General features: G+C 64.3%; 1 protein-coding gene across 1 annotated transcript in view; it reads left to right on the top strand.

Annotated features, from left to right (window-relative positions):
- The window catches only part of TIAM1 (TIAM Rac1 associated GEF 1), an 84,693-nt gene that overhangs the window by 50,128 nt on the left and 16,028 nt on the right, over window positions 1-18,537 (top strand). Inside the window, 7 exon segments of the mRNA XM_090271355.1 lie at window positions 1,803-1,889; window positions 5,677-5,901; window positions 8,250-8,353; window positions 14,848-14,884; window positions 14,887-15,026; window positions 15,846-15,914; window positions 16,149-16,274. Of these exon segments, the coding sequence (XP_090127481.1) occupies window positions 1,803-1,889; window positions 5,677-5,901; window positions 8,250-8,353; window positions 14,848-14,884; window positions 14,887-15,026; window positions 15,846-15,914; window positions 16,149-16,274 (788 nt within the window).

Here is an 18,537-nt window from a genome sequence, read left to right as displayed (position 1 = left end):
TGCGCACGTTACTGGCCTCTAGACATGGAGGCCCCCCTTGGGGATGCCGGGGCCCGGGGGTGGGGGCTGCGCAGCCCATGTGGGGAGGGCTGCCTGCCGGGCGCCTGGGCCTGCGGCCGGGTGGGGGTCCTCTGCAGGACCACCAGGGCGGCGCTGCGGTGCGTCGGCCGCTTCCCCTGGAGTGAGCCCCTGAGGGGCTGAGGTCACTGTCCTGTCCTCAGTCCTCGTGCCCCTCACGGAGACCCCTGCCCGCCTGCTTCTCAGGTCCACAGCGGGGTCCCGGGCGCCCAGCGGAGACGTCCCGGGCGCTGCAGCCCTCAGGCCAGGTCTCCTGCCCTTGTGCTGCCTTTCGATGCTGAGAAGGAAGACCTGGGGGAGAGGCGGGGGCCAGCGCTGTCGCTGGGTCTCTGACGTCACGCTCTCGGTGTGGCGCCTGCCCTGGCCCCTCGCGCAGGCTGCGCCCCGGCCGTTGCTGGTAGAGAAAGAGTGTTGGTCTCAGCTCTTGGCGCACGTCTCAGTGTAGGGAGAAAGCGGTGCGTCTGAGTGGGTCCTGTCCACTCCTGCCCTGGGCACAGCTCTGGGTTCTGTGTCTGTCCTCACAGATAAAAGGAAGCGGGTTCTCTGCTGACGCGCAGACAGACACCCCTGTGTTGAGCCGGGCTCGTGTGCAGAGTTGTTTTTATTTGGCTGGGGGCCCTGAAGGCTCCTCTGAGAGTCCCAGGCCGCTGTGGGGACGGAGTTCCGCAGGAGAGCGTGAGGCGGAGACACGGGCCGCAGGTGCTCCCCCGCATCCGGGAGCTCCGGGCCCCGCGGGGGCGGCGGCGGTTGGCAGCTCTGCCTGCGCGTGGGCATCTGTTTCCTGCACCCGTGAACTCAGCACAAACAGGTTCATGCGGCCACAGCCTGAGGGGTCCCGGCCCCGTGACGAGTTGTCCTGCTCGCTCCTGTTGGCCTGCTGGTTGTTGACACCGGGTGCTCTCCTCGGCCGTCAGCCTTCGGACGGGCCCCGCGTACGGGGCTGTTTCCCTCCCGGAGCTGCAGCCCATCACGTGCTCACAGCGGCGCCCACTTCTCTTGCCCGTCGCAGTACCTGCGCGGTGTTTCACCCGAGGGCAGCCGTGGGCTGTGGACGTTCCGGGGGGGGTCAGGAAAGGTGTCGCGGGAGGCCCGCTGGGAACAGAGGGGCCCAGGCCTGTCGCCAGGGGCTGGGGGCACCCGCGGTCCCCAGGCCGCTCACCGTCGGTGGCCTGCTGGGCCCTGGTGTTGGAGGCGGGAGCAAAGCCCAGGAGTCCTTAGTGAGGGGCTCTGAGCCCGGGGACCTGCCGAGCACACGGGAACCCGACGCTCGCAGACTGTGGGGTTGAGCGGGTCCGTGTGGAAGTGGCCGTAAGGGGAGTCGCTGCCTCACCGTTCGCAGCGTTTTCCTGGGGACAGCGGCATCCACGCGGCAGTGCGTGGGGAGGAGCACCCACCGTGCGGTGGCCCGGTCGCCTGTACCCCGGGACGGCTTCACTGCAGCATCGGGGGCCCACCCGCGCAGGTCTGTCCTGTGCTCGGGGAGCCCCAGAGAGGCGGGGCTGGGCCTCCACCAGCAAGCCGGGTGGTCCCCAGAGCTGTCTGCCCCGGAGGCGACCGGCGGCGTGGGGGTGGGTGCACCTGGTGACTTCTTTTAGAGCCGTCTGAAAACCCTGTTTTCTCTCCTGTAAACAGTACGAGTAGGGAAGACGGCCGCTCCGAGCCCCAGGCAGACCGCACGCACCCCGCAGGCCCAAGCGTGAGGTCTCCTCTTTCTTGTGTCCCAGGGTTTTCTCTGTCCTCTGTGGATGAAGATGGTGTCCGGAGGCTCTACGTGGACGGTGTGAAGGACACGGGGCTCGCGGCCAAGAAAGGTGAGTCGCTCTATTCTGTCTGTCTGTCTGTCTGAAACTGCCTTCTGGGTTCCCTCTAGTGGGCGCCCAGACACCCGTGAAGCGTGTTCGAACACCGTCTCATTGCAAAGCTGGGGACGGCGGCTATTACGCCGTAAACGCCGGCGTGTAAGAAATGTCACGGTTTGGGGTTTTAAATCTGACTGGTGGGAGGGAAACGCATGCTCGTCAGAAGTGGCCGTCCTTCCCCACCACCGGCCAGACTGCGGGTCCTGGGGCAGGAGTTGGGCAGCCCCCCGTGCTCTGGCCCCACAACGCTCCCCAGGGCAGGTGTGCGCGGCTGCCGCTCCTGCAGAATCTTTGCGGACGCTGCGGGCCGAGGGGTCGAGATGTGGCCATCTTAGCACCCCGGCTCTTCTCGGCTGTGTCTGGCCTGCGCCCGCGCCTGCGGGGGAGCCCCGACTCGCCAGCCTCTTTCCTCAGGGAAGGCACCTTTTCAGCCCAGATTCCTGGCTGCCTGGAGTGAACGGCCACCCGCTGGGTGGTCACAGCAGCAGGAACATGTCCTCCCGCAGTCCACGAGCCGGACGTTCAGAGCCAGGTGTCAGCCGGGCTGTGTCCTTCCGGAGCCTCTGAGGGGGCCGTCCTGCCTCTCCCAGGTCCCGGCCGCCGGTGCCCTCGCCTCGTTCCGATCCTGGCCTCTGGTCCCATGTCCTTCCCTGCGTCTCTGCGTCTTCATGTGGCCGCCTTCTGAGAGCACCAGCCACTGGGCTGAGGGCCCACCGGGTATTAATTACACCCGCAAAGACCCTCTTTCCAAGCAAGGTCCCACTCGGAGGGTCTGGGCGGACATGAACATTGGGGGACTCTGTGGAACCCACAGCCCTCATGTCGGGCAGGAAGGCAGGGCTTCACGCCCACCTCCACTCTGTCCTCTTGGCACGGACATTTCAGGTTCATCGGCAGCGGCGGCAGGGCGATGCCGTTGGGTGTGAAGGCCAGCGCGTGGGGCCGCTGGGCTCTGACGTGGGGCGTGCGCCCGCCCCTGACCCACTCGGGCTGCCGGCTGCGCAGCTGGGGCGGCGTGGGGGCGGGCCTGTCCCACGTGCCGGGGCTGGTCAGCTTGGCTCTTGCATTTGAGGCCGCAGGCAACCTGGGCGTGTCAGGCCTGTGCTGCCGCCTGGGGTGGGGGAGGGCTGCTGGCCGGCGGCCTGGGTGGGGTGCGGCCGGAGCGGCCGGTGCGTGGGCCCCGTCATCAAGCTGGGCAGACACACGGCTGCGTCTCCGCTGCGCGCGGATGTGACCGTTTCTTCCCCTGGACTCAGGTCTGAGTTGTGTGTTTTGCTCAGGGCGGGGCAGTGGGCAGGTGCCAGCGGGAGCCGGCTGCCCTGCCTTCACGCGCGTCCCGTGTAGCTCTCTGAACCTGGCGTCAGACAAGACACACAGCCATGGCTCCCAGCCCTGTGCCCGCGCGGCTCTGTCCTCTGCAGGGCACCGAGTGCCCCCTGGCCACCGGGCGCAGACCCCGCCGGATGGGGCCCCTCGCGGTGGGCAGCGGCAGGGCAGCGGCGCAGGCGCCCGTGAGCTCAGGTCTGGGTGTGGGGGCCTCGCGGCCCCTGCCCTCCTCCATGTCCGCCCGCTTACAGCCGGCCTTGCTCCGGGCGTCGTGGCTTAGCGCCCAGCCCCGGGTTTCCCCCGCCGGCCACGCCAGCTGCTCCGGCTGCTCATCAGAGGGCAGAGCACGGTGTGAGCCTTGCCCGTGGACAGTCGGAGGCTGGACTTCCCCCCAAAATGACCAGATGCGGTGCAGCCGGTGGGGGTGGGGAGGGCGGGGTGAACGCGGCCGCCTCAGAGCTGAAGGCCCCGTGGGTGCTGACGCAGCCTGCGTTCGGTGTCGTTTGGTTTTGTGAGCCGTCACGGGCTCTGGCCGCCGAGGGGCTTGTACGTAACCCCACGCGCCCGCCCTCCGGCCCTGCGTGCGCCTGGGTCTGCCCTGGGCAGCGCTCGTCCTGTCGACGTTGCCCCGGAGTGTGTGCCGCACACTCGGCTCTGGTCACCGGGGCGTGTCGGCCTCGGCCCTCGTTCTCTCGTGGCCTCGGCTGGGGCGGGCGCCTCCTCCCGTCCCCTCGGGGCCTCCCTGGTGGCCGCGCAGGACAGCGCCGCGGCCCAGGCAGCTGTGCCAGGTGTGGTATCTGAGCGGCCGGCTCTCTGCGAGGGAGGGCGTGTCCCTGTCCCCTCCACTGGGCGTCAGTGACGTCAGTCGGCTGCCCCAGGGCTGCCCCGCATCTCCTGTGGATTGTTGGATTTGCTCTCAGTTAACCATCATTCCTCTTTGTCACGAGGAAACTGGGTGACGTCGTGACAGAGGACCCGACAGACATGTCATTACTGACCCTGCGGGGCTGCCTCCCCTCCCCTGGGAGCCCCCATATTCCGTTCCTGGGGTTTCCGTAACAAGTTGACACGAACGGCGGGGCTTAAAGCAACAGAAATTCACCTCTCAGAGCCCTGGAGGCCAGAAGTCGGAACTGCAGGCTCTCCGAGGGCCTGGGCGGGGGGATCCTTCCTGCCTCTTCCAGCTTCTGGGGGGCCAGGGGTTCTTGGCTGGTGGCCGCGTCACCCCGGTCTCTGCCTCCCGGCCCACATGGCTTCTCCTCTCTTTGTGTCTCTGTTCTCTGTCTCTCACGAGGACTTTGTCAAGATTACGAGGTTTAGGACCCATCAGGTAGTCCAGCACGACCTTATCTCAAGACCCTCAGTTACAACAGCCCCTTCCCACATAAGGTCACGTTTGCAGGCTTTGGGACCCCGGGCAGCCCACGGTGCCCTCCAGAGGTTCCTACACAGGACACTTCCCTCTCGGTTTTCCCTGTGTTCCCTCTGCTACCATCGCACCAAAGGGCCGTCTGCAGGAGAAGACGTAGAAGCACGTACGATAGACGACTGGGAGCCGGGGTGCAGACGGCCGGGACGGGGGGACTCCCTGAGGCCTGGGTGGCCGGTCCTTCCACAGGTGTCCTTCCCTTTGCTCTCCACTCGCTGCCTGTTCAGGTTTGGTTTCAGGCGCGCCTGTAATATAGCAGACTCCTTTCTTCTGAGCTGAGGGGACACTTTCACGTTCGTCCCTAACCTCCCCGTCCTCATACTTCTGGGATGTTCTTTTGCTAACGGGAGGGGCTGCTCCAGGGTCGGCCGCAGCTTCTGGCTCCCCCAGGCTGGGCTGCTCCTTGGGTCCCAAACGTGGGTGGCTCTCCCAGCCTGCTTTGCAAGAGTCACAGAACCCCTGGGGACTTTCCCCAAGATACTCCCAGTCCGGATGTAGTTTTAAGAAAGGGAGGGGCCGGCAGATTCTAGAAGCTGCTGTCTTCCAACGTGTTCGGAACAGGGCGCCCTTCTCTCGTGGCCAGAGCATGCTCACAGCGTTCTGATTCACAGACAGGATCGGGGGACGGGAGCAGGCCGAGCCCGTGGGCAGCGTGAGCGTGGACAACATGCCCGCGTGGTAATCAGGGGGCATCTCTGCTTTTCCCTCGAGACGCGGGGTGACGCCCGGGTCAGCTTGGTGAGGCATCGGCCTAGAGGGGGTCTGCAGGCCCGGTGCTCAGGACAGGGCGGTCCCCACCGAGGCTGGCCCTGTGGCCCCCGAGGCCCGTGGCACCTGCGGCGCGCTTGCGGGCCCACATCCGTGTGTGGGCGCGCCCGGCTGCGGGGCCTGCAGCAGTGAGCTCGGGCGCCCTGGGCGGCGGCACTTTGGGGCCCCCTCCGCGCTGACGCCGCGTGAAACCGAACACTTCCCGTCGCGTTGCAGGCGTGAGGGCGGGAGATGAGATTCTCGAGATCAATCATCACGCAGCCGCCACCCTGAGCTCCTCGGCCGTCAGAGACTTCCTCTCGCAGCCGAGCCTGGACCTCCTGGTGAGGACGCGCCCCGTGCTGGAGGGGGGCGCCCCGCTGCTGGAGAGCCCGCCCCACCGTGCTGACGGCCCCGCCGACCCCAGCCAGAGCCCCCTCGCCTTCCTCGCCGGCAGCCCAGGTAAGGCGGGGACGTGTGGCTGCGGCCTGAGCCCGGGGCAGCCCGCAAAGTGGACCACGGGGCTTGCACGGTGCGGGAGTGGGGTCCGGCAGGTCGCCTCCCGTGTGTGTGTGTGTGCGTGTGTGTGTGTGTGCGCGCGCACACGCGCCCGAGATGAGCTGGTGACTGAGCGTGCGTTTCCTGTTGAGGTGTCACGGGGGCAGGGGACTCCCGTGTTGGGGGGACTGCTTTGCTACAGATCTGCCTGTCACGTGGGGCCAGCCTCATTGTGCTACTGTTGGGGGTCATTCTGGAGGAAGATACTTGGGAGACCCACTGTCTCGGGGCCATGGGCAGAAATAGGGGCACCGAAGTGCCGGGAATCCCGGGAGGGTCTCCCGGTCCTACCCCTGCTGTGCATGTGACCGTCCCCAGCCATCGAGCCCACATCCTCTCTGTGATGGAGGACGGGAGACGCCCAGAGTGGACAGTGCTCGGGGCTCTTCCACTGCAGAGCCAGGGTGAAGCATCGGTGGCCCCTGCCCTGCCCGCGGGCCGCCTGCCTTCCTGGGGCCGCCTGGCCTCCCTCCCGTTCAGGCACCCTCGCGCTCAAGCGAAGGGGGCAGCTCGGATGCACCTGCTCTGGGCGGCCGTCCTGGGACCCACGGGGGCAGCTCCCTGCTGGGTCTCCGAGCCCCGCACAGGCCCTGTACCTGCCCCTTGTCGTGGGCCAGGCTCTTCCCGCTGGTCTCCGGGCCCTTTGTCTCCTGTGACTGGCCCCTTAGGGCCGCTTGTCCCGAGCCGCCTGGGCTGGGCTCCCCCAGGAGGCCGACGTCTCGAATGCATTTTCTTTGAAAAACTTGGGTTGAAGACAAAACGTGCTGTTTCCAGCATCGGAGCGGGGGCGGCACCGGCAGGACGGGGTGCCCGTCGTGCTGCTCGTGGCTCTGGGCGGTTTCCGCAGGTGCCGGCGCCAGAGGAGCAGCTGCGCCTGCTGCTGCGCCTGCTGCTGCTGCTGCTGCTCCGACGCCCACGGCCGTGGCCACAAGGGGGCAGCTGTGGGCTCGAGCCTGCAGCCCGGCGCCAGCAGGTGTGTCTGCAGCAGGACGGGGGGACCGTCCCGTTAGGCTCAGCGCCTCACGGGATTGCATGAAGCGGCGCAGGGAGCAGCTTAAGTGGCCAGAGGGCTGTTAGCTCACGTTGGTGGAGGACTTGCCAGGCGTCAGGGACCCCGGGAACTCGGGAGCTCGGGAGCCCAACCGGCCGCGTCTGCGGAAGGGCGCCCTGCAGCCGGCCCGGACAGCCCCGCCCCGAGGGCCCAACGGGGACACACAGCGCTGTCAGGTGGGGTCGTGGCTGCGCGTCTGTTTCTCCTGCAGACGTCCGCTCGCTCTGCGTAGATGCACCTCAGCCCGGTGGCCGAGAGTGGGCTCTGGAACCGGGCTCCCCTCCATGGCCCAGTCGGGGTGCCACAGGGCAGGAACCCCAGTACACGAACGCCCGTCTACATCCAGATGGGTTTTGGGAAGTCAAAGTCCCAGCACGGAGCCCCTTCCCTGGCGCTTGCTTTTCCTTCCTGAGACGAGGGACAGCTGAGGCCTGTGAGGTTCTGGTCGGCGGGGGGGCTCTGCCCGCCCGCAGAGGGCGTCTGAAGACAGGGCGCAGCAGGGAGGGGCCGCAGGGGAAGTCCCGCCGGGGCCTCCTCTCCTCGAACAAGACGCTCAGCTCCGTGGATTCGAGGGAGCAAACACTGTCTCCTTTGGTTCCCTCTGAAAGATCATAGTGGGGGCTCTTCACAAGGGGCACCACATCCCCTCCCCCCATAGGCACCAGCTCATAAGAAAGGCAGGATGTGAGGTCCCCCCCAAATCTGTCGTCTGAACCTGCATATGAGGGTCCCCGGGGCTCCAACGCCCTTCAGCTTTGGGAAGCCCTGCAGGGGGTGGGATGGCATGTCCGTCCCTTCGCATATGTGTGTGTGTGCATGCGTGTGTGTGCGTGCGCATGGCGGGGCTGGGGGGTACGGAGCTCTGCAGGTCGCTGGTCTGCCGGACCCTGGTCTGTCACGGATGCCTGGGACCTGGGTCCACCTCCAGGTAGTCGCATGGCAGGGCTGGAGCTTCGGGGGTCAATGTAACTGTGATTATGCGTCATAGCAGCAATAAAAGCGTGCTGCTGTGTACGGTAACGAGCTCAGTGGTGACAACACAAATAGTGGGAACGGGCACGGGGCCCCGACGGCGGAGCTGGCACTCGGAGGGCGTGGCAGCGTGCGGTGGGCCGTGTGGGGGACTCGCTGCCCCGCCCCCGCAGGCAGCCTGCGGCCGTGACCGCCCTGTGACCCCCGCGTGTCCCGATTCCACCCGCAGGGCACGGCCTGTGCGGCACGCAGGGCGGCAGCGCTGAGACCGCCTCCGAGGAGCCCGACGGGCCGGACGCCGACTCCTCCGATGACACGGACCACAGCAGCCAGGTGAGCGGCTTCCACCTGTACGTCCCGTGCGCGGCGTGCGGCGGAGCCCTGTCACAGGCCCCGGTGTGCTCACTCCTCACCTGTCGCTGAATAAATAGGAAATCCCAGCGACAGCCTGTGTCGCAGACGCACAGGAGGCAGAGCAGGGCAAGCGTCCTTGTCCCTGCGTGGACGCCCGTGTCCCTCCGTGTGCGGGCGGTGGGCCTGCGCTGGGGCCTTGTGACTGGCGGTCTCCGTGAGGCGCTTCCCGACACTGGTGCCTGGCTCTCGGGACAAGCGAGCGTCTTCACGTGACAGGGAAAGGCTCGGGCTCGAGCGGCCCCGTGAGAGCGTTCCTTCTGGCCTCCGGGGCGGTGGCTGCGTCCTGGTTCCTCACGGCCTTACCCACGTCCCAGTGCGTTCATGGCCGGGGCCCCTCGTCCCCCGTCTCCAAAGTGCTGTGTAAATGCTCCATTCCCTGGGCCCAGAGACCCCCTCCCCTGCAGAGGCAGCCGGGAGACGCTCTTCCTGGCTTTACTCGCCGCGTTTGTGTGACAGCGTTGGCATCTTCACGCTGACTTCCCCTCCTGTCTCCCGGTCTTTTGTTTGACACCTGCTCTCACCCTCCTCAGTATCGGGGTGACTCTCGCCTCTGCCTGGTGATGGGCGGGGACGTGGACGATGGAGCCGCTGTCCCAAAGCCGCGTTTCCCCGTGGGCTCTGTAGACTCTGCGTCTGGGTCTCTGCAGGCCTCCCCGAGGGCGTGATTGTCCTCGTCACAGGCTCCTGCTCGTGGTCCCTTCTGGGCCGAGCAAAGTGTGAGAGGGTTTGCAGGTTTATGAGTTTCATGTGTGTGGACTGACAGGCTCTGTGGTGCCGATTACGAATGGAAGCACCAGTGAATGGGACTATGCGTCTCATTTAAAGCCCCCCCCCCCCCAAAAAAAAGCCAACATAAACTTGTTCAAGTTATTTTGTGGCCCTTACTTTACTTATGGTATTTTGGGGGAGGGGCGCCCCCCAAGAGAAGCAAGTATTTCCCTACCGAGTTAGGATATTTTGAAGGGTGTTTATTTAGTTCTTTCGTTATTGAAACTAAAAATGTTAATTTTTAGTTTCTAGTTTGGTTTAGGAATGGGGCTCCTTTTCCTCTTTCTGACGCTTTGTTTCTGAATACTTGCTAACTTGGGTGCTTTTTTCCTCGCTGTGGGTTAGAGATGTTTCCAGTGAGAGGCAGTGAGTCACGGGGTCGGGGGGGTCGAGGAGGGGCCCCTGGGTTTTGTCCACTGACCCCAATGGGGTTCTTCCTCCAGGAAGCGAGGCAGACGGGGGCCCATGGGGTGCAGACGCCCCTGCTGCCTGTCACTGTGGAGTGCCCCAGGCCGAGTGACGCATGGGACCGTCCCTGTGTCTGGGGTCAGAGCAGGGCTGCACTGGGGCGCAGCTCCACGTTCCTTTCACGAGGGGGAGCGGGGTGCAATTCTGGGCTCAGAAATGCTCCCTGGGTTTTGTCTGATTCCCGGTGAATCTTCTTCATCTGAATTAATTTGTCATGCAACCCAAGTTTCTTAACTGAAATCGCCTTTTGGTGAATTAAATTTCCAGCTCAGGATATGTGGAAGCAAATGCTTCAAACTGAGTGAACCAGTCTCGGAGACGGGGCCCTACTGTGTGTCATTAGGACCGTGCGGTTTGTCAGCGTGTTGGGCGCTGCTCCGTGTTGACTGCCCGTCCCCCAGGGCCCCGGGAGGCAGCTGGACAGGCCCTGTGCCCCGTGGGAACAGGGAGGTGGCGCGGAGACGCAGAGCCAGGCGGTGCCGTGTGTGAGCGGCGCGGGGCCGGGGCTGCCTGCCGCCAGGGCTCCGAAGGGAGGGAAGGGTCCGCGCGCCCTTGCTGCCCGCCCGCCCAGCCCTGCGCGCCCTGCGTCTTCCCCGGGACCTGGAGGGAGAGCAGCCCCGCACCCTGGGTTTCTTGGTTAAGGCTCAGCGTGTGTTTGCACCTCTCACGTCAGCGGGTCATTTTTCTCGAAACCAGAGGGAAGCTTTTTGCGTTGGGAGGTGCCTAAGCAGGCAAGGGCGGCTCTGAGTGCCGCCGGTGGGTGTCGAAATGCGTAAAGACGTGAATAAACGAACGAAAAAGAGATAAAACGGAGCGTCACTTCTCACTCTGACAAAATGTGTGGCCGCTGCTGCTCTGACAGTTTTGCTGTTTTTCCTCAATGAGTCGTTTTAGGGAATATTGGGGCAGGAGACAGGGAGTGCTTGTTGGGTTTTTATGTTTCTTGGTTTTATTTTTGTAACAGTTTTTGCTGCCTGCGGTCTTTTGGGGCTGAGCAAGGGGGTCACTGTGAGCTCGCTGGGGTGGCGACCCAGGACCGTGGTGTCTTGAGGCGGGGGCGGCCGGGCCTCTCTCTCTGTCAGCCTCCTCCTTCCCCGGGCCAGTGGCCCGGCCGGAACCTCCAAGGGCCCCTCCCCACCGGCTGCTGGGTCCCTGCTTTTGGTCCCAAACGCTGGTCCTGGAAGGGGCTGCCATTAGCGCAGGACACGTGTGTCCCGGTCCCCGCCCTGTGGTGGCTGTGATGTTATTTTCCACATAGCAAACGTGTTAGAACAGTTTCCAGAGCATTTTCACTCTGAAAACGTCCTTTTTCTCTTTAATCCGCAACGTGCCGGGGTCGGAGGCGTCTGCTTTGGTAGCAGTCGCGTTAGCGAAGGCGGGAGACTATCAGCCGTGGGAGGAAAAGCCTTGTGTTTTGGGTGCCGGCGCCCGCCCGGCGAGGGGCGTCTTCAGAAGGTGGCCGGTCAGCTGGCCGGGTCCGCCCAGGAGACACGTCTGGGAGGCGTTTATGTTCTGCTCTTACGTGTTTGCCTCTCCCTTCTTCCTCTCTGGAACTTCGGCTGGCTAGCCCGGCGCCATCAAAGCGTGAGTTCCCGTGCACGGTCCGGCCTTTGACACCCTCGCCAAGGGCGCCGGCCCGGTCTGCTTCCTGCAGAGTGGCGATGGGGCCGGGGCGGCAGGGCAGGGCCATCTCCGTGGGAACGTGCCCTCTGGGGAGCGGGAAGGCGCTGCTGCCGCCGCCGGCTTCTGCGGGGAGCACGCGGGTGGGGTCGCCGCGAGGGGGTTCTCCTGAGCATGTCCGTGCTGTGGAGAGTGAGACGCAAGCCCGGGACGGCCCCCAGGGACGCGGCGGGGGACGCTGTCTGCCGGTCCCTTCCCCCGGTGAGCACGTTGGCATGCTGCCCTGCTGGTAGGGTCCCGAGGCCGGGGGGTGACTGGGCTCCCCCGTGTCTCCTTGTGCTGCCTTTGTGCCTCGGGCGTGTGTGGTGGGGAGCAGGTGCTTCGGCCCCGGTGAGGGGTCTGTGTTTTCTTCCTAAACGGCAGGAAGATGTGGCTTCTAAGTGTGGTCTGCGTCTCCCCTTCCTTTCTGTCGCTGAGGGGGGGCATCTGTTTTGCGGGCAGGGCAGCGTCCCGGCCCGTCCCCGCCCCCCTGGGTGGTGGGTGGTCTGAGCCCTCAGCAGGCACCTGCGGGCGGGCGGGGGGGGGGGGGGGGCGTGCGGCTTGGACTCTGTGGCTGAGCCCTTCGGGGGGGGGGGTTGAGGGTTAGGGTTTATGCACGAGCTGCATTGTTTCCTGCGTTGCGATCGGACTCCCTCCCGGAGAGGAAACTCAGGGGGGCCGTGGTGGGGACGCGTCACCCAAACCACACCAGGCCTCTCAGGGGTTTCCTGTTAAGCTGGTGGCGGCCGGGGGTCGCGGTGCTTAAGGCAGCTTTTTGCGTTTTGACAGTGAGGACATCTGATTTCTCTAAGCAGCCTTTGTCCTTGGAGGTGGCTTTTCAAAGTTCTTTCAGAAGGACACCGGCTGGTGACCGGGAGCGGCAGGGACCCGCCGTGTCTGTGGGCTCTGCGGCCACAGCAGGCACCGCTCTGCTCTTTGTCTCCAAAAGCTGAAGTGGAGGCTGTTGGATTTTAGGTCACTTGGCCCCTTTATGTCTGCGGGACTCAAAGGGACAGATTTGGAGCTCAGCTCACCCGCCGGGAGGATCTGCCTGGGGGGCGCAGAGCAGGAAGCGCTGGCCCGGTGGCAGCCAGTCCTCCCCTCTGTCCTTGCCTTTCATCTCAGGGAGGAGGTGGCCTTGCAGACGGAGTGCTGTGCCCCCCACCCTGCCGTCAACCTCGGTCAGCTCGGAGGGGCTGGTGGGCTTCTCTGTTTCCAGAGCGACCGGCTTGTCCCTCTCCCGTTGGGGAGCCTGGGCGCGTCCCCTCAGCAGTCCTTGCTTTGGGGGCGTCGGGCGCCTCCCAGGACAGCTCTCTCTCTGGGGCGCCTGCCTCCTGTGCTGGCTGTCGGGGGACCAGGCTGCCAGGCAGCCCCTAGTCAGGGTCCTGGCCCAGCCACGCTGGGGAGTGCCAGGTGGACTCTGACGTCCTTTCGTCCTTTCGCTGCCTGGGTGGGGGGGGGGGGGGTTCTCAGGAGCTGTGGGAATGTGTGAAGTCGGGTAGAGGCGGCTGAAGCAGACCCGCACCCCCTGCTTCCTTCTAAAGATTTTTTTTGGGGGTGTGTAATATTTTGGTAAAGCAAAATTCTTCTTGATGACATCTTTTTAAGTTGCTGACAAGTTTAAGAGCCTTGTAAGAAGCCCCTTTGAGGCAACACGCATTATAACTCATAATCCCATGTGTTGCAGTGTTTTACTTTAGCCAGCAGTAAAAAGGTGGCGTCCCTCTGGACTCGGTTCCTGTCATAAACCTGCGAGTTGTCACCTGGGACCAGAGCCCAGAGGTTGCAGTGGAGAAACTTCAGAGACCGCCTGGCTGTCTGTCCTCAGGCAGGACCGTGTCTAGGAGGAGGGGTTGTCTGAGGCCCTGGGCTCTCGGGAGAGGGGACAAAGGCGTGTTAGCTGTCCCCTGGGATGCTTGAGGTGCGTCCCGGTGTAACCCGGGACCTGCGAGGGGCCTGGTTTGGGGGTCACGGTCGGGGGTCGAGCGGTTCAAGGTCCCCCTGAGCTGAGCTTCCGCTTGGTCTGTTTGAAACGAGGGCCGCAGACCTGAGAGGAGGCGGCCAACCCGGACTCGGGTGGAGTCTGGCACCTGCTCACATGCTTGAAAATGGAGACCTGACGGTATCTGTGGTGAAACAGAGGGCGTGAGGACCTGGAGCCCCCAGCGCTGCTGCCTGCTGCTCTGCCCGTGTGCTGGGAGCATTGGGGGGCGGGGGCCGTGTCTTCCGGAACGTCCGTCTTGGTTATGCGCCCAAACCCCCAGGCTGTAACTGCTGCCTTTTCTCTAAGTGCGGGGTGTCCTCGGCCCGGACACGGGACGCGGGATTCCAGTTGGCGGCGTGTCTGATGGCAGGCAGGGCGCTGTCCCAGGTGGGTGCTCTCCCTGGAGCAGGTTGTGCGCACACGGGAGGCAGCGTGGTATTGCGGGCCCTCAGCCGGTGCTGGGAGCCGGGCCAGCGTCCGCTCCCTGCGCGCGGAGCCTTTGTCAGGCTCAGTCACAGCAGCGGCCGAGGTCGGGTCGCGGGGTGGCCCCTTCCGGTCTCAGAGAGCAGCAGCCTACATAGTCACCGCTGGATCATCTAAGCACGTGTGGGCGATTTTGTTTAAGTGGATCTATGGTTTTTTAATTTCCAAGGCAAAGCCGTGCTTAACTGTGTGTTTGATGACAAGGTTGCATTGGTAAGACCCGCATGTGCCTGAGTGACACTGTCTGCAGCCTTGCTAAGACCCTGCTCACCTGCAGTGCAGCCCGTTCGGGTGCGCGTCTGCTCCGTCCCCGAAGGGAGAGTTCTTTGGGGGGTACTCAGGGTCTGAAACCGACTCCCTGGGGGGAATGCTGGGCAGTGCCAGTGACAGATGACTGGTCCCTTCTGGCAGGCGAGGCCCATGCCGGCGCGGGCAATGCTGCTAGGGCTGGAGTGGTGTTCGGGGGTGGCCGCCGGCCGCCTCCTCCGGTCAGGCCTCTGGTGTGAGGTGCCTTGCTGGCCGTCTGCCACTATTCTCCACATCAGTTCTAATAGCCAGGGGGCTTCCTGTCGCCTTTAATGTGACCAAGGAGATGTGGCACGCGCCCCAGGGGGTCTGGTGATGAACCGGCGCGTTGCATTTGCGAGGAGCTGCGCTGACATCCTCTGTCCCTTCCGCATCCTGATGGGCAAGCTCCCGCCTCGTGGCTGAGAGCGCAGCCTTCGTAGCTCCTGCCTGGCCCAGAGGCGGCGGGCCCAGGCTGGGACGACCTGGGGGGTCACGCAGCCCCCTGCGCCGCGCCATGTCCCTGCCGCACGGGAGTGAGGGCTGTGACTTCCCGAGTGGGGGGGGGCACGTCCGACCGGCCAGCGTGCGGGCGCGATGGTCGGGTGCTGGGTCTGAGTGTTGTGAGCTCGCATAGTGGGAGCTGTTTGGGGACAGGAGAGCTGGCGCTCGGGGAGGCGGCTGGCAGCAGGGACGCGCAGGGGAGGGGAGGGCCGGGTGCCAGGGAGCGCTCGCCTCACCGCCCACCCTCCTCTTGTGCCTGGAGAGCATGGAACAGGGGGCCGCGTGCTGCCGCAGCCTGCACCCGCGGACCCCAGCGACTCGGGCCCACGCCCCCAGGACGCCGGCGGGCCGCAGCCGGCCGCCACGAGGCAGCTGACGGACGCCGACAAGCTGCGCAAGGTGATCTGCGAGCTCCTGCAGACGGAGCGCACCTACGTGAAGGTGAGCACGCTGCCCCCCCGGGCGGGGGCTCTGTGTGTCTCCCCCAGAGGACAGACGGCAGAGCCGGGCCCGGGACAGCCCCGCCGGCCCACCTGCTCTCGCCCGCGGAGCCGGGCCTTCTCGCTGCGCGTCAGCCTTTCCTTTTGTGTTTTAAGGAGGCAGATCCGTTCTTACAGCAACGCGTTGCGATATCCAGGGCAAAAGATTTATAGTTGTTCACATGGGAAATGATACAGCAATTAACCAATGATAACACAGTAATAAACTTTCCTGTATTCACAACTGTAAAAGTTGATTTTAGTTTTGAAACATTTATTACGTTCAAAATCTAATTTGAGTCTAGACAGAAAAGTAACAGGTCTGTTTTCTTTGTATTATTCCTTGTTCTGACATTTGGTTACTTCTGTGTAATTCGTGCCATATTTTTATGTAACACAAATTACTAATTTTTATTAATTCCTACAACTGTTACAATGGCATCCTGATGTGTAACTTAGTTACAAACCGGAACAGCACGATCTGTTTGGAACGATCCGTTTCAGTCTTTCAATCAAGGGTCAGCCGAGTCCCGCCCGCTGCCTGCTTTGCAAACAGCTTTATTGGGACACAGCCCTTCCTCACTTCTGTGTCACCTGCCACTGGCCATTCCTGCGGCCTTGGGGTGGGGGGGCGTGAGGGAGATCGCGTACCTGGAGAGGGTCCCGGCTCCTGCGCCGGACCTCGGTGGCCGCCGGCCCTGGGGCAGGGACTGTGTTTCCTCTTCAGGTTCTTTAAAAACCTTCGCCCTGTGTGTTAATGAGACGGTCTTCCCACCCGCAGGACTTAAACTGCCTCATGGAGCGCTACCTGAAGCCCCTGCAGAAGGAGACGTTCCTCACCCAGGACGAGGTACGGGGGCAGCGGCCCCGGCCCGGGGGAGGGGATGTGGGGCGGCGCAGGGGCGTGAGCAGATAGGAGTCGTCACTTAATTGTAACGACCAGGGGTCAGACGGCCGCCCCCCTTGGCGGGGGCCTCTGATGGTGACGGGAAAGCGTTGATAGCAACCCTTTGGGACCAGAAGCGAGGCAGGCAGTTGCGGAACAAGGGAGACGGGAAAGAGCAAACCAGTCTCCATTTCCTAGCTTGACGTGCTCTTTGGAAACTTAACCGAAATGGTCGAGTTTCAAGTGGAATTCCTCAAAACTCTGGAAGACGGAGTGAGGCTGGTACCCGATCTGGAGAAGCTGGAGAAGGTCGATCAGTTCAAGGTGAGTCAGCCCTGCACAGGCGCGAAGCTGCGCCGCTGGCCCGGGGCCGTCCCTCAGTCCCGGGAGGCGGCGTGCCGTGTCTGGGGCCTTCTCGTGCTCACGCGCTGCGTCTCCGCTGGTCTGCCCGGGAGGGTCGCCTCCGTGGGGGGCTCTGGGCAGCCGGGCTGGTCTGACCGAGACGGAACCCAGTGCCACCGACCTGCAGGGAACGGGCGCAGCTGCGGGCTTCTGTGACCGCCCATTCTGTGCACGTGGGGCCCCCGATACTTGCTGTTAGCATCGCAGATGAGCAGCCTCGGCTCCCAGCGAGCAGACCCATTTATCTTGTCCTGGGAAATGCTGCCGCGTGGGGACGCCTGTCACTGTGCTGGAGGGACCCAGTCCTGCTGCCACTTCTGGTGCCGCGTCTGTGGGACCTTGGCCGGAGCCGGGTCAGAGCGATGTTCGGGTTACGCTTAGGGTTCTGACTTGTGTTGCGCTGCGCTTCTGTGGCGTGATGTGGGTCCAGGTGAGCTTTCCACAGGGGACTGTCACTGCGGGTGACATGCCAGCCCTTCTGTCCTCTCCCACTGGGTGACGTTGCTCTCGGGTCAGACGTGGGCTCAGTTGTCGTATGTGCTGGCCCCACGCGCTTCGCCCTTCTGCCACCTGCGGAAACCTGGTCACGTGGTGTTGGCACAGCGGGGCGTAGGGGAAGACCCCCCGTCTAAGTGTTTGGGGTCCCCTCTCCCTGGTGTCTCTGCAGGGACCTATTTACAGCACACACATTCTCACACTTGAGCATACATGTGTGCCGTCTGTTGTTACGTGTTTTTAGTTGGGTTAGTTTGTCAGAGCACTTGGTTTGGCTGGCAGGTCCAGTGCTGCAGTCAGACCCTGCCCCGCGCTGCGGGCCTGCTTGTGGGGCTGGGCTCTGGGCACGCACTCCGGGCGGCTCTGGCTCCGACGTGGGTGGGGCTGTGTCAGGAGGCCCCAGTCTCGTGCCTTCGGGCTCCCTGTGCCGTCCCACCTCCACGCTGTCCGTCAGCCACGCAGCTGCGGCCGTGGGGCCCGGCCGCGTCCCCAGCCCTCTGGCGGGCGCGCTCAGCAGCGTTCGCCCCATTCACCCCCAGCCTGCTGCTCCCCGCGCTGCGTAGTCAGCCCGCAGGACAGCACCGTTACAGTAGAGAGACCGGGTCAGGCAGGACGCTGCTCCTGAGGCCGTGCCTGACACAGGATTCTGAGGGCAGATACGTTTTCATAACATTTCCCCTCGGATTTCGCAGTGTCTGCCGGCAGCGTGAGGCTCCGGGCGGCCGCACCCCAGGGAGCCGCAGGGGAGCGCTCTCCTCGGGGCGAGACCCCTGTTGGTGCCTGCGACCCTGGGGCGGACCCCACGCTCGCTCTGGGCTGCTGCCTGTGCACGGTGGGACTGTACTGAGGGACCTGATAGGCTCAGGTGCAGGGTCCCACGGAGGCCTTTCCCTTCCCACGCCTTTTCCCGCCTAATTACCGAACGTGGCTCGAAGGATGACACCTGCAGAGCCACTGTCCCTGCCGATGCCCCTCGGTTGGGGCCGAGGCGGGGCCGGTCAGCCCGGGAAGGTCCAGGCGGACGTGGAGATCCAGAGGGAGCGTCACGAGGCCTGTCGTCCCCAGCTGACATGCGTGGTCCGTCACAGACCGCTTTTGACAGATGACCCCCGTCAGCCAAGCCACACGCTCGGCAGCCAGGCCGATCCTCAGACCCAGCGCCTCCCCGTTTTGCTTGGAAACTTACATTTAATTCTAAGCCCAGATCGACGGCCTCTCTCTCCCTAAAGAGCAGAGTAGTGTGAGGCCTGTGGAACATTCTCTTCTGAGGCCTGTCACACATTTATGTAGGACGTGGGATGGAAGCGTCATCTCCCAGGGCCAGGAAACTCCTGATGGGGGGGCCCCCGACCCCCAGTGCCGCTCGCCTTGGGGGGGTGCAGGGCTGGTGCGAAGCCCCCCTGCCCCGGTCGAGCCTGCTTCTCTGGAACACGTCTGTCCCTCGCCTCCGATCCGCCCCTGCGGGGCCAGGGTGCAGTCACGTCAGGGACTGTGCTCTCCAACTCGGGGGCAGGGGCACTTCCTGCCAGCGGCAGCGAAGGAGAGAACTCAGGTTTCTGCCTTTCCCCAGACGCCCTCTGGGTTTCTTACGGACGTCCACACGTCCCAGGTGGGCCGCTCAAAGCGCCGGCCTGGACGGCAGGGACGTCTGCACTGTCACTACGCGCGGTCGTTCTGGTGGCCGTCTCAG

The sequence above is a fragment of the Furipterus horrens genome, unplaced genomic scaffold (genome assembly GCF_987537825.1).
Source record: "Furipterus horrens unplaced genomic scaffold, mFurHor1.1.pri manual_scaffold_1, whole genome shotgun sequence".
NCBI classification, from domain to species: domain Eukaryota; kingdom Metazoa; phylum Chordata; class Mammalia; order Chiroptera; family Furipteridae; genus Furipterus; species Furipterus horrens.
Note: the sequence above shows the minus strand (reverse complement) of the source record. Positions and strands in the feature narration are given on the sequence as shown.